The 14,342-nt window shown below is 36.6% G+C and overlaps 1 protein-coding gene across 2 annotated transcripts in view; it reads left to right on the top strand.

Annotated features, from left to right (window-relative positions):
• GMPS (guanine monophosphate synthase) overlaps window positions 1-14,342 on the top strand; it is a 57,985-nt gene that overhangs the window by 26,676 nt on the left and 16,967 nt on the right. For both annotated transcript variants that reach the window (XM_036347354.1, XM_036347353.1), the window contains exons 4-11: window positions 700-797; window positions 2,016-2,119; window positions 5,791-5,984; window positions 6,229-6,394; window positions 10,174-10,325; window positions 11,070-11,243; window positions 13,025-13,130; window positions 14,268-14,342. The exon at window positions 14,268-14,342 is cut by the window's right edge and continues 41 nt beyond it. In XM_036347354.1, the coding sequence (XP_036203247.1) occupies window positions 700-797; window positions 2,016-2,119; window positions 5,791-5,984; window positions 6,229-6,394; window positions 10,174-10,325; window positions 11,070-11,243; window positions 13,025-13,130; window positions 14,268-14,342 (1,069 nt within the window). The remainder of the gene's footprint in view (window positions 1-699; window positions 798-2,015; window positions 2,120-5,790; window positions 5,985-6,228; window positions 6,395-10,173; window positions 10,326-11,069; window positions 11,244-13,024; window positions 13,131-14,267) is intronic.

Below are 14,342 nucleotides of genomic sequence, written 5' to 3'. Positions count from 1 at the left end.
AGATGAATTGTAATGATTATATCAATGCAAATTTAATGTTTGTAAAAATCTTGTTTGTATTTATTTGATGTTGAGAGTTTGGGCATTTGTAAATGTAAGTAAGATTGATTGACACAAGGGAGGGCAGGAAGAAGAGGCCATTTGGAATAAAAGTCTGTAGGATATGGGGTTTGAACAAATGAGTTTAATTGAAAGACCAGGTTTTTTTGCTTATCCCATCTCCATAGCACAGTCTTCTGCAAGCTTTCAGACTGTACCTTTGGGACCACAGATTAAACAGGTTGGAGGAATTTAGACATATCTAATTTTAATACCACTAATCTTCTGTTGTTTACGATAGCCTTTTCTAAGCTCATATTACTTTTTAAATTGAACTCAGATGAAAGTATTAGAGAAACTTATTTTTAACAGATGAATTAATTAAAGTACACTAAATGGGAAATCTGCTGGTATTGAACAGAAATTAACCTCAGGTCAGATTTTTAATCTAGTTTTGTTTTATAACTATGTCTCTTAATTAACTGTATAATTATATAATAATGCCAAAGTATCTACATTTATCAAACTCCTTTTATTTTTTGGTCACAGACATAATATATCCTGAAAACAAGGAATATAATTATGAAATTAGGGTAATTAAGAAAATAGCTAATTTTCTTTTGATTTATATTAACATTAATTTATTTTATCTTTGAACAGATGATGAATAAAGTATTTGGAGGTACTGTGCACAAAAAAAATGTTAGAGAAGATGGAGTCTTCAGTATTACCATGGATAACACATGCTCATTATTCAGGTATGACAGATATTTTTGGATGAATGAGAATAGGAGTAGATTAATTTAAAGTTGTGATTGTTATGCTTCAAAATTGGAGACTGTAATTCAGTATTGGACAAAGGTGTAATTGTCATAGTATCTGTCTTCTAGTTGAGTGACAGCAGAGGAGGTGGTGATGTTCACTAGGAATAAGGAAAGCACTTATTATGTAATTTAAAAGCACCTTTGCAGTCTTGGACATCTATTTGGGATTGCATATTGTGATTCCAACATTTGTAGTTTTCCCTTTTCGCTCTTTGATGTAGAGTGTGATTCTAACAGGTATGCTAGATGTGGCAGATGGATACCGTTGTAAACTGTCCTGCGTCTACCAAATGCATTTATATACCTTTCCCCACCACAGTCTTATTGTTACTTAGCAAGCCACCCATTTGTTGGACTCATTTCTTAATATGTGCTTTGTCTCCCTCCTAACTTTATCTGCATTGAGCATACCTGTACCTGGTATGCTGTCTTTTTAATACAGTGAATTTATTAACTGATTTTATTGCTACATGATAATATATTTGGTGTATAACTTTAAAATTGGTGAATGAGCTGTTCACTAGCTTCCTAGAATTGTTTATCTCTGCTTTACTGAAAAAAAGCACATAAACTGCTGAGTTTTCATTCAGTTTTCTGAAAGACCAGAAAATTTAAGTGTTAGTCACTTGCTTTCTTTTTTGTTTTTTTTTCCACGTTTGGGGTAAAGCCAATTTTTGACCTAGATTTAATATTCTTTTATTGGCTTTTTAAAATAATGGATAGAAAAAATTTAAATTCCAGCAATGTTGCACTGTTATGTGCTTATTTTTATTTTCCTGATTAAACTAGAATTTCTAAAGTAAAAGAACAAACTCCCAGTTACAAGATGAATGAATTCTGGAGAGCTAATGTACAGCAATGGTGACTATAGTTATAACACTGTATTGTATAAGTGAAAGTTGCTAAGGAGTAGATCTTAAATGTTCTCACCACACACACACAAAAATGGTAACTGAAGTGATGGATGTGTTAACTAACCTTACTGTGGTTATTTCACTGTATATATAATTATGTTGTGCACCTTAAACTTGCACGATGTTTAGGTTAATTATATCTCAATAAAGCTGGGAAAAAAAAAACAAAGTAAAAGAACCCATTAATCATGTCTTTAATTAACATTTATGTGTTATATTTTACTTTTTGTGTGTTTAGGGGCCTTCAGAAGGAAGAAATTGTTTTGCTTACTCATGGAGATAGTGTAGACAAAGTAGCTGATGGATTCAAGGTTGTGGCACGTTCTGGGAACATCGTGGCAGGTGAAAATTATAAAATTTTGCAGATTTAAAAAAATTTATCTGAGGAATCTAAAATATGTTTCTTATGAGATACTGTTTTTGATTTTTTTCTTATTTTTAAAAGATAAATGTCATAGGATTAATCATTAATTTGTGAAGGAAATTTAGTATTGGAAGGTTTATCTAGAAGTCACTGGTTTGCTCTGAAATACTTTTAAAAATGTTTATCCTAACAAGTTTTTCAGATATAAAACAGCAGCTATACTTTTATAGCTCGGGAAAAATTTGGGAACTGTCCATTTTTCTAGGGTGCTATGTTTATAATTGCCTTTTAAAATGCCTTTCTTAGGTATGCATAGGCATGTATCTTGGATGGCTGCAAAACAGGATTTCTCTGAACCAGGGTTGGCAAACTGACCTCTGTGTCAAATCCAGCAAGTACGCCTGTTTTTTATATGGAACTAAGAATTATTTTTACATTATTAAAGGGTTATAATAAAAGAGACTGTACATGTGTATTCCTAAAATTTTTACTATCTAGCTCTCTGTTGAAAGTTTGTCAACCCATACTCTGAAACCATTTTTGTTCTGTTTTTTTTTTTTGAAGAAGAGGAATTGCTTTTCTGGCTGTTTGTAATCACTTGCTTACTTGATAACTATAATGTAAATAAATTACCAGTAATTCTGGAAAAAAAGAAAAAAGTGGGTTAATTAATAAAGTTTTTTGTTTGAAATGCCATATCCAAATAATAAGTTGAAAAAAAAGATTTGTCATGGCTAAAATGAATTAAGTAAACTGCCCTCAGTTACTTAGCAGGTTAATATATTAGCATAAGAATGATCAAGAATGGTTTTCATAGTGACATGTTTTTATTTCATATAAGAGATCAGCAGTGGTAGGTGGCTTATGTGTTTTTATTCATTCAACAAATATTTGAGTATCTGCTATTTACCATGCACAGTTCTAGGTGCCAAGATACAGTAATGAACAAAATGGACAAAATATTTGTTTACTTTCTAGTGGAGGGGAGAGACAGATGATACAGACTATGTTGGTTGTCAGTGTTTATGAAGTGCATGGAAAAAGTAGGTAAAGAAAGCAGTGTTGCAGAACATGTGTGATTAGGGTTGTTTTATTATATCTTCAGGGAAGGTATTTCTGTAAGATGATAGTGGACATGAAGGAAGGAAGTACAAGCCCTTCTGGATATTTGGGGAGAAAGGAAAGAGCAGTACAAAGCTTCTGGGATAGGACCATGTTTGAGGAACAGCAAGGAGACTGGTTGGAGTGGAGTAAACATGGGGGAGAGTGTTAGCAGTTGAGGCAAAGAGGTTATGGGGACCAGAACATAGGACCTTTGAGGCCATTATGAAACCATTTGCTTTACTTATAGTGAGGTGGGTTTAAGGAGATATGTGATCTAATTTCAGGATTATCGTGGCTATAATGAGAAGAAAAGAGACAAAGTCAAATGTGGAAGCAGGGAGACTCAGTAGAAATCTATGGTAGTAATTGGGAAAGGAGAGAATGGTGTAAGGAACAGTGTAGTAGAGATGGAAGCGGTAGGGAGTAATTGGGTTCTCATAGAGATCTTGTACATATTTTGTTAGATTATACCTAACTAATATACCTAAGTATTTCATTTTTGTGAGTGAGTTAATTATTTTGTGTTTTAAATTTCAAATTCTACTTCTTCATTGCTGGTGTATAAGAAAGCAATGAACTTTTGGTATCCTACAGTCCTGCTCTAATCATTTATTATTCAGGAGTGTTTTTTGTTGTTGATACTTTCAGGTTTTTTGCATAGACCTAGGGTGAGAACATGGTTTATTTTGGTAATCACGCTAGCTTGCATGGCTGGAGTAGAGAATGAAAGGGAGATGAGAAGTAAAATTAATTAGACAGTGGCCATTTAATGACAACTCTTGGTTTAATATAAGGAACTTGGGACTTTGTCCTGTAGTCAAGGAATCAGCAAACTACAGCCTCCTGCCAAATCGGGCTCACTGCCTGTTTTTTATAACCTGCAAGCTAAGAATGGTTTTTATGTTTTCAAATGGTTGGAAAAAAATTAAGAGAATATTTTATAATGTGAAAATTAAATGAAATTCAGATATCAGTATTCATAACTAAAGTTTTATTGGAACACAGCAGCATCCATTACTTAAGGTATTGTCTATTGATGCTTTTAGTTGCTTTAGTGACAGTAGGGCCTGCAAAGGCTAACTTACTCCGGTCCTTTCTAGGAAAAATTTACCAAATCCTGCTGGCCATAAAATTCACAAAATTGTGGGGTGCCCCGATGACTGGGTTCTTTTGGAGTTTTTGTCTCTCAGATTTGTTCTTGCTGAGCCTCTAGCAATTCATCAATTGTGTTCAGGTTTCCCACATCAGCAGTTTGTACCCATGGATTTCTGCTATGTTAAATTGTCATTCTCTGTATTCACCGTCAGTCTCTCTAAGGGCAGTAATCAGCTTTTTACTTCTTGTTAGGACATAGTGGCATCTTCCAGCTTTTTACATTCCAAATTGGAAACAGAAGTTAGACTGGATTCTGACATGTTTTGAAGGGAGAGGATATACTTTTTGGGCTTGCATGTGGAGTTGGGGAATGAGGGTAAGGTCAAGTTTAACTCCCAAATTTTTCGGCCTGAGCAGCCCAAGGATGGCGTTTCTGTTTACCTGATGGGGAAGATTGCATAAGTTTGGGTTTGCATATTTAATTAAAGATGCCTTATTAAAAATTGAAATGAAGGTATGAGTAGACAGTTGTATATATGAGTCTGGACTGGAGAGGAGGGAACTAGACTGGAGGCACAAATTTGGGAGTGTACCAACAAGGGTTTGGGTAGAATTTAAGGTCATGAGAGTGAGATCACTCAGAATGTACAGAGAAGAGATTTAAGGCTGAGTAGTGGGCAACTTGCCTGTATGGAGAGGGATAAGACGAAGAGGAACTAACAAAAGATTCAGAAGGAGCAGACAATGAAATAATTAAGTGAATAGAGTAAGTGGTGTCTTCGAAGCCAAGTAAAGAAAGTGTGAGGTACTTTGGTATAGTAGAATGAGTATGAATTTGGGAGTCCTCCAGGCCTGTTTTTAACTACGTAACTAGTTGTGAGTTCAGGCAAGTTTCTTGATATCTCAGAACCATAAATGGGTAATACATGCACATGTGAAATATCTAGTCTAACATCTGCTGCCTAGTAGTTAATCAGAATTGTCAGAAGCACATTAGCCCAGTTAGTGAAGTTATATTTATTTGTGGTTAATGGTACACTTGAAGTATTTTATCTGGTCTAATATATGAGGTTCTTCTCAGAGAGAAAATTGGTACCTGCACATTCTAGATGAAAGCCATATGGGTCCAAGAACCAAAATTGAGTTACTGCATTTATTAGTCAAGACAATTGAAGTAATCTAGGTGGAGAAGTGAGGTTACTGTGAAATAATCTCTATAGGACTTATTTTATTATCACATAGTTCACTTATTGCTGCATAAGGAAAAACTTTTATAAAGAAAGATCATGATGTTAGAATTTTTATTATTTTTTCCTGTTGCTAAAAATCCAGCTAACTCATACCAATTTTCACATTTATTGGGGAAGAAATTATTAAGAATTATTGTGAATACTAGTTGAGGCTTTTCAATATGAAAAAAATTTAATTTGTGATTATTTTTTCTCTAAAGGTATAGCAAATGAATCTAAAAAATTATATGGAGTACAGTTCCACCCTGAAGTTGGCCTTACAGAAAATGGGAAAGCAGTATTGAAGAACTTCCTCTTTGATATAGCTGGGTGCAGTGGGACCTTCACTGTGCAGAACAGAGAACTGGAGTGCATTCGAGAGATCAAAGAGAAAGTAGGCACATCAAAAGTTTTGGTAAGCAATTTACACCCGAAAGTCTACGAATTTATGTAATAGTATTGGAGCTCAGAGCTGGCTTCCTCAACATTATAGCCCTTCAGTGCTGACTGGGTTCATACGCTTTGAGAGTTGCACTGTTTCAGAGTGCTTACCATACATTCCTTTGGTAACAGTGTCTTAGGTAACGATTTAAGCTGATAGTTTTTATTTCCTTTTTGCTTATTTTAATCAATTTGATCTTTTACATTTCACCCTATAGGTTTTACTCAGTGGTGGAGTAGACTCAACAGTTTGTACAGCTTTGCTGAATCGTGCTTTGAACCAAGATCAAATCATTGCTGTGCACATTGATAATGGCTTTATGAGAAAACGAGAAAGCCAGTCTGTAGAAGAGGCCCTCAAAAAACTTGGAATTCAGGTCAAAGGTATTGATGACTCCCAGAAAAGTTAATTTGCATGTCAGAACTTGTTTAATTAAATCTAGCCTGTGGTTTAAGTAAGCACATTGTCTTAACCTTAAAGTTCAGTTTTCCCAGTAATCTCAGGGTTGAAAATATTTATTTTTATTTTTATAATTATTTCTAGTTCAGGAGGGATTCCAGTATAAATTTTAAAACTTTTGCTTACTCCTAATGTTATATATAGATCAAAACCTACCATTTTCCAGCTGTCATTTTCTTTTACTCATTCTGTTCCTTTTTTTAAGTTATCTTTTCCCATCCATAATATTATTTATGCATGAGAATACCTAAGCCTTCCTATAAAGGTATGTCTGTACAGATTATTTTACAAACAGTAAGGCTTATATGAAGAAGAAGACTGAAAAGTATGCAGTCACTTTTTTTAAAGGCCACTAATCAACTTCTTAGGCCATAACTGCATTTACATTTGTGGAAATCTTTTCTTTAAAAACAAAAACCAAAACCAACAAGATGCAATCACTAGTTATAGTGAAGTCATGTCAGTAGTTTAATGATGTAAACCATATACATTACTGAGTTATTTGAAATCATTGCCCAAAAATTGAATATAAAATAAAGACTTGTAATTAAACATGTTGTGAAGATGAGTCTATTTCTCCTTTCAAAGCTTCACTAAAATGACAGTATGGGTATAAAACAAGTGTAATGCCACAAGGACAAAGAACAGAGAAGGGAATATGGGGCTAATGGTTTCAACAAAATGTTGGAAGGTGGAAAGCAGATGGATAAAGCAGATTATCTCTAAGCTAATAAAGTTTAAACTTCATGACCCTTTACAAGTCAAACCTTTTCCAAAATCCTGGGAGGGTCCCTAGTATTATCTTCAGATGGTCATATATTTTTATGAAATTTACAAAGTAAGAAATTTTAATAACTTATAGTTAATTAAGTTAACACTCTTTTCTCTAGCTTGCCCTTTGTTTTTGGTGGTTGAGTAGCTGTGGGCATTTTGGGGTTAGGCTAAGAAAAAGTTGAATAAGGTATATTGCTAGTGGTGGGTCTTGCTTTCAATTTGTAAAAAACAAAGCAACATCTGGGAGAAGCAATAAAGTGAAGCACAAAGCGAGATATGCCTGTACATATGTTTTTTATAGTTCATGTTTGCCTTGTGATCTTTTTAAATACTTAATTTGTCAATTCTATTTCTTTTTTTATGTATTAACCCTCCTGTTTTTTTTTTTTTTTTCTAGTTTGTTATTTTTTTATTGATTTCAGAGAGGAAAGGGGAGAGAGAGAGAGGGAGAAACATCAGTGATGAGAATCATTGATCGGCTGCCTCCTGCATGCCCCCTACTGGGGATCAAGCCTGCAACCTGGGCATGTGCCCTTGACTGGAATCAAACCTGGGACGACCCTTCAGTCCACAGGCCAACGCTGTATCCACTGAGCCAAACCAGCTAGGGCAGTGGTCGGCAAACTGCGGCTCGTGAGCCACATGCCAGTCTTTGGCCCCTTGAGTGTGGCTCTTCCACAAAATACCTACTTCTGCACATGGGCCACGAAGTTTCCATCGCACTGTACGTGCGCGCCTGCACGTGGTGTTTTGTGGAAGAGCCACACTCAAGGGGCCAAAGAGTCGCATGTGGCTCACAAGCCGCAGTTTGTCGACCACTGAGCCAGGGCTCAATTCTATTTCTTGAAAGGAGCTTCTAAATTATAAAAATTTTTAGCCCCACAAAAACTGCATTGTTCCTGGTAACTGACATAGTAGAATGGAGGACTCCAAAACCTTGGTGTGAGGATGAGGGGAGAAAGCCAACAAAAGCAAGACTTCTGGGGAGGCTCAGTAATTAGAAGGATTGGCTTCCTTGTGGGTCCTGGTTCTCTGGGTGAGCCTAAAATGGATTGGTTGGAAATCTGGGAAGCAGATTCTTTTCCTTAACATGGGAACAAATTGCTGTTGTCCCTCCCCATCAGAAGACTGGATTCATTCTCTATAGAGAGGCTAATGAGGAGAGGCTTTGGACTTTGGCAAATTAATAATGCCAGGCATAGTTGAGAGTGAAAGTAAGATTTTACATTAAAAACAGTAGGATTAAGTAGAAATGCATGTACTGAATAGTGACTCTATCACCCCACCACTACTGCCTGCCGATAGGCAGGAGATTGGAGGTGTCTTCTCTGGAGTAAAGAACTTAAGAGAAAGATCCACAAATTCACTGTTGGTCTCCCAATAAAAAAGCAAGCTGCCTTGTCATCTTACAGAGAAGCACACCAGCTGTTCTTATTACCAAACTAAAGGCCTGGTGCATGGATTCATGCACTGGTTGGGTCCCTCAGCTGGCCTGTGCCCTCTTGCAATCTGGGACCCCTTGGGGGATGTAGTAGTGCACAAAGTGGCAGGTAGCTGGAGAGAAGCCCGAGCCCGGGCCAGGCACTGTGCCGCTCCTGCTTCCACTTAACCAGGCCCCACTGTGCCTGCCTCCGTTGCAGCTTGGCAGTGCTACTGTGGAGGCGGGAGAGGCTCGTGCCACTGTAGCTGGGCTTGCCAGCCGTGAGCCCGGTGTCCGACACTCGGCAGTCAGCTGAGCGGCACTCCCGCTGCACACTGACCATCAGGGAGTAGCTCCTGCATTGAGCGTCTTCCCCCTGGTGGTTGTGAGCGTCATTGACCGGTCGACCTGTCGTTCGGTCACTTAGGCTTTTATATATATAGACTAGAGGCCTGGTGTATACGTGCACTAGTGAGGTCCCTTGGCATGGCCTGTGAGGATTGGGCTGAAACCAGCAGTCCAACACCGCCTGCCGCTCCTGCCTGCTGTGGGCTCGCGCCCAGTCAGTCCCGATCGGGAGAGGCTCGCTCCGCCACAGCAGCGCTCGCCAGCTGTGAGCCCTGCGTCTGGCATCCGTCAGTCTGCTGAGTGGCACTCCTGCTGTGGGAGCACAGTGACCACCAGGGGTCAGCTCCTGCGTTGAGTGTCTGCCCACTGGTGGTTAGTGCGCGTCAAAGCGACGGGTTGACCAGTCATTCGGTTGCTTAGGCTTTTATATATATAGATAGAGATCTTAGTCAGTTTTTGAATACCTTGTTCTTAAATATAAATGGACAGTCAAGGATCACTAAATGTATGTTCATAAACATCAGTTTTTCAAGAGACTAGTCTATGTAGTTCTGAGAACTTACGATCACTGTACATGAACTATTGCTTTTAATTTCCTTGGAGCCATGATTTTCTGCTGTTAATTTTGCCTGTTGTTCTGGTGGCGCACTGAGTAGGGGAAAAACAACCAGCATAATTTATGCTATCATGAGCCTAGATCCGTGGTTGGCAAACTGTGGCTCACGAGCCACATGCAGCTTTTTGGCCCCTTGAGTGTGGCTCTTCTACAAAACACCACGTGCGGGCGCGCATGTACAGTGCGATGAAAACTTCGTGGTCCATGCGCAGAAGTCGGTATTTTGTGGAAGAGCCGGTATTTTGTGGAAGAGCCACATTCAAGGGGCCAAAGAGCCGCATGTGGCTCGCGAGCCGTGGTTTGCTGAGCCGTGGTTTGCCGACCACTGGCCTAGATCATTAAATGTCACAGGATTCACAAAACAAAATTAATGAGTGCATCTGTAGACTCTATTAATCATATATTGATTGTTCTGGAATGTGTAGGCAAATTAATGGGAGATAAAAGGACCCATTTTGCTTTTATTTCTGTAGTTTGATTTGTTAGTATGATATTTAAAAATCTTTTTTAAAAAGATTAAAACATGTTTCTGCTCCCTCGCCCAGTGATAAATGCTGCTCATTCTTTCTACAATGGAACAACAACTCTACCGATATCAGATGAAGATAGAACTCCACGAAAAAGAATCAGCAAAACGTTAAATATGACAACAAGTCCTGAGGAGAAAAGAAAAATCATTGGGGATACTTTTGTTAAGGTACCTTTTTTTTTATATATATATATATATATATATATTTTATTGATTTTTTTACAGAGAGGAAGGGAGAGGGATAGAGAGTTAGAAACATCAATGAGAGAGAAACATCGACCAGCTGCCTCCTGCACACCCTTCTCTGGGGATGTGCCCGCCACCAAGGTACATGCCCTTGACCGGAATCGAACCTGGGACTCTTCAGTCCGTAGGCCGACACTCTATCCACTGAGCCAGACCGGCTAGGGCAAGGTACCTTTTTAATATCCTCAATGTGTAGTGTTTTCAATGTGAATTTTAGTATTTGTTTTTTCTTGCCATTATATCAAGTAACCAAATTTGCTAATTTTTATTTTATTTTTGAATAAGCGTTTTACTGTATATTACTACTATATAGACCAAGAGTATAAATTGTTTTATATTTTAAAAACATGTATACTTATGTTTTGCTATTGATTTGATTTAACTATTTTAAGAATAGGTATTTTCAATTGATATTAGACTTTTAGTATTTCAGTGACTGGTTTTTAGCTTTTAAATAGGGGGAATGTTTGCATACCTTTTTGAATCATGTTAAAGCATGTTCTTTAAAGAACATATGTTGTTAAAGGAGTTTATTTTAGGAGTTGGTAGATTTCATCCTGTCAGTATTGCCCAAGGACTTTGAGAAATTTAGCTGAAAGTATAAAATTTTGCTGTCTTTTTAAAAGAGTCATCTTTTAAAGGGTTTTTTACTCCTGTTGGTTATAGATTGCCAATGAAGTAATTGGAGAAATGAACCTGAAACCTGAGGAGGTTTTCCTTGCCCAAGGTACTTTACGGCCTGATCTAATTGAAAGTGCATCCCTTGTTGCAAGTGGCAAAGCTGAACTCATCAAGACCCATCACAATGACACAGAGCTTATCAGAAAGTTGAGAGAAGAGGTAGGTAAAAACTTATGCAAACTTTCCCATAAAGCCTCTTTCCTCCCCCCTTAACCATTTTTAAGTGTACAGTTCCAGTAGTGTTAGGTGTATTTGCATTGTTGTGAAACAGATTTCTATAATTTTTCATGTTGCAAAATTGAAATGCTCTATACCTATTGAACAACAGCTACTGTTTTCTCCTTCTCCCTAACCCAGTGATGGCAAACCTTTTGAGCTCGGCGTGTCAGCATTTTGAAAAACCCTAACTTAACTCTGGTGCCGTGTCACATATAGAAATTTTTTGGTATTTGCAACTATATTATAGAAAAGATTTATATTTTTTATATTTATATATTTAAATGCCATTTAACAAAGAAAAATCAACCAAAAAAATGAGTTCGCGGGTCACCTCTGACACGCGTGTCATAGGTTCGCCATCAGTGCCCTAACCTCTGATAACCACCATTCTACTTTGTTTCAGTGAATTTCTCTACTTCAGATAGCTTATATAAGTAAAATCATTTTGTGACTAGCTTATTTCACTTACCATAGGTCCTCAAGGTTAATCCATGTTAAGATGTCCTTCTTAAGGCTGAATAATATTCTGTTGTATGTCTATACACATTTTGTTTATCCATCGATCTGTCAGTGGACATTTTGGTTACTTCCACTTTTGGCTATTGTAAATTATACTATGAATCTGGGTTTGCACATATCTCTTGTAGATCCTGCTTTCAGTTCTTTTAGATATATACCAAGAAGTGGGATTGCTAGATCATGTAGTTTTTTTTTTTAAATGTTTCATTAATATTTTTTGAAGAAAAAAAAAGAGGGAAAGAGAGAGGGAGAGAGAGAGAGAGAGAGAGAGAGAAGAGAGAAAAGAAACATTGATCGGCTGCTCTCCTGCATGCTCCCAAGTGGGGATCGAGCTTGCAACCGAGGCATGTGTCCTGACTAGGAATCAAACTGGTGAACTCTTGGTGCATGGGACATTGGTCAACCAACTGAGCCACTCTGTCTGGGCAAGATCATGTAGTTCTATTTTTAATATTTTGAGGTTTTCTTCATGTTTTCATAGTGGTTATACCATCTTACATTCCCATTAACAATGCCAAGAGTTCTAATTTCTCTACACCTTGCGAACACTTGTTATTTTCTGTTGTTTTGATAGTAGCTATCATACGGCTGTGAATTATGTCTCTTTATTTTGTGCATCTTAGTGTGTAGTGGTAACGCATTGTAGTTTTGTTTTGTATTTCCCTAATAGCTAATGATTCTAAATACCTTTTCGTGTGCTTATTGGCTATTTGTATATCTTCTTTGGAGAAATATCAATTCAGATATTTTACCCCTTTTTAAATTGGTTTGTTTATCTTTTCATTGAATTGTAAGTGTTCTTTATATATTCTAGTTACAAGTCTTTTGTAAGATACATGATTTGCCTTCTGTGTTGTCTTTTCACTTTCTTGATGGCATCATTTGGAGACTTTTATTTTGAAACACTAGTATATATTTAATTTGCCTTGTATTCTAACAAAAACTATATCAGAGATAGGGGAAGGTTTGCTTTGATTTATTTATATTTAAAAGGGTTATATTTAAACTGTGTTTCAAAGAGAAATAAGATCACTGAAATGTTTATCTAATGCCTATAAGCATACAGGAGGAAACGAAGTTTTAAAAACTGATTTTTAAATCTGAGGTAAAAGACAATAGGGAAAGCCAATAATTTAACACCCTTTGTTTCCATGTGTTTTTGGTTACTAATTTGTACTAATTGTTTTTTCCCCCTTATATAGGGAAAAGTAATAGAACCTCTGAAAGATTTTCATAAAGATGAAGTGAGAGTTTTAGGCAGAGAACTCGGACTTCCAGAAGAGTTAGTTTCACGGCATCCATTTCCAGGTAAAATTAAAATTGAATTGTTTGATTTGTTCTTAGACCTTCGTGTTGAAGAAAATCAATTCAGACAATTTTGAAAGAATTTGTTATCACAAGGAAAATGTAACGAGAGAAAGAAAAAGGTGTGTAGGGAATAAACACTTTTTTAGTATCTAGTGCAGGGGTCCTCAAACTTTTTAAACAGGGGGCCAGTTCACTGGCCCTCAGACCGTTGGAGGGCCGGACTATAGTTTAAAAAAAAAACTATGAACAAATTCCTATGCACACTGCACATATTTTATTTTGAAGTAAAAAAACAAAATGGGAACAAATACAATATTTGTATTTGCATGTGGCCCGCGGGCCGTAGTTTGAGGACCCCTGGTCTAGTGTGTATACTTCATTTTATTAAGTAGTTATTTTCCATTGTATTTATATTTAAATATCCCATACCAAAATTATATGACATATCATTTTGCCATCAGATGAGAAAACCAAGGCATCAAAATATTTTAATAACATTGCCACACAATTTTCAGTGTCAGAGCTGGGATTTTGTATATTCTTTCTATGATACCATGATGGAAGACAGGGTTAAAACTTGGTTCTCTGAAATCCTTTTGCCATGGCTCATTTATCTGAATGGCTGAACCACTTCTTTGCACAGGCCATAAGAACTAATTTATGAGCAAATAAAAAATAGTCAGATGAAATAGTTATTTTGTCATATAGAAAAACAGAGGTGGTATTTGTTTAAAGTTGGGATTGAGAATCTTGTTCTTTAAATGAGATCTTGAATTTGGGCAAGCTTTGTACTTTAGTTTCTAGCTCTCAGTATTTGGTGATAAGTTGAGAAAATGGTTTAATGAAATTTAAAAAAAGTAATAGTTCACATTTCTTGAGTGCTGGAATATGCTAGGCATTTTGCTGCATATTTTACAAATACTGTCTTATTTGATCCTCACAATAGAAACTATTTGCAATGGTGATATATCAACTATATAAAAAATAATAAATTTTCCAGTCAGTAAAATTGGAAAAAAAAACCTTGAAGTGGCACGGCACATGGATATTAATTTTTGGAAGGGTTTTATATTTTGGGAGTAGTGACATTTTTATATTAAAATTTCAAATTTTTTAAATTATTACTCTTCACTTTAGGTCCTGGTCTGGCAATTAGAGTAATATGTGCTGAAGAACCTTACATTTGTAAGGATTTTCCTGAAACGAATAACA

This window comes from Myotis myotis, unplaced genomic scaffold, assembly GCF_014108235.1.
Source record: "Myotis myotis isolate mMyoMyo1 unplaced genomic scaffold, mMyoMyo1.p scaffold_m19_p_2, whole genome shotgun sequence".
In the NCBI taxonomy this organism is placed as follows: domain Eukaryota; kingdom Metazoa; phylum Chordata; class Mammalia; order Chiroptera; family Vespertilionidae; genus Myotis; species Myotis myotis.
The sequence above is the reverse complement of the archived record's forward strand: the minus strand, read 5'-3'. Positions and strand labels throughout refer to the sequence as shown.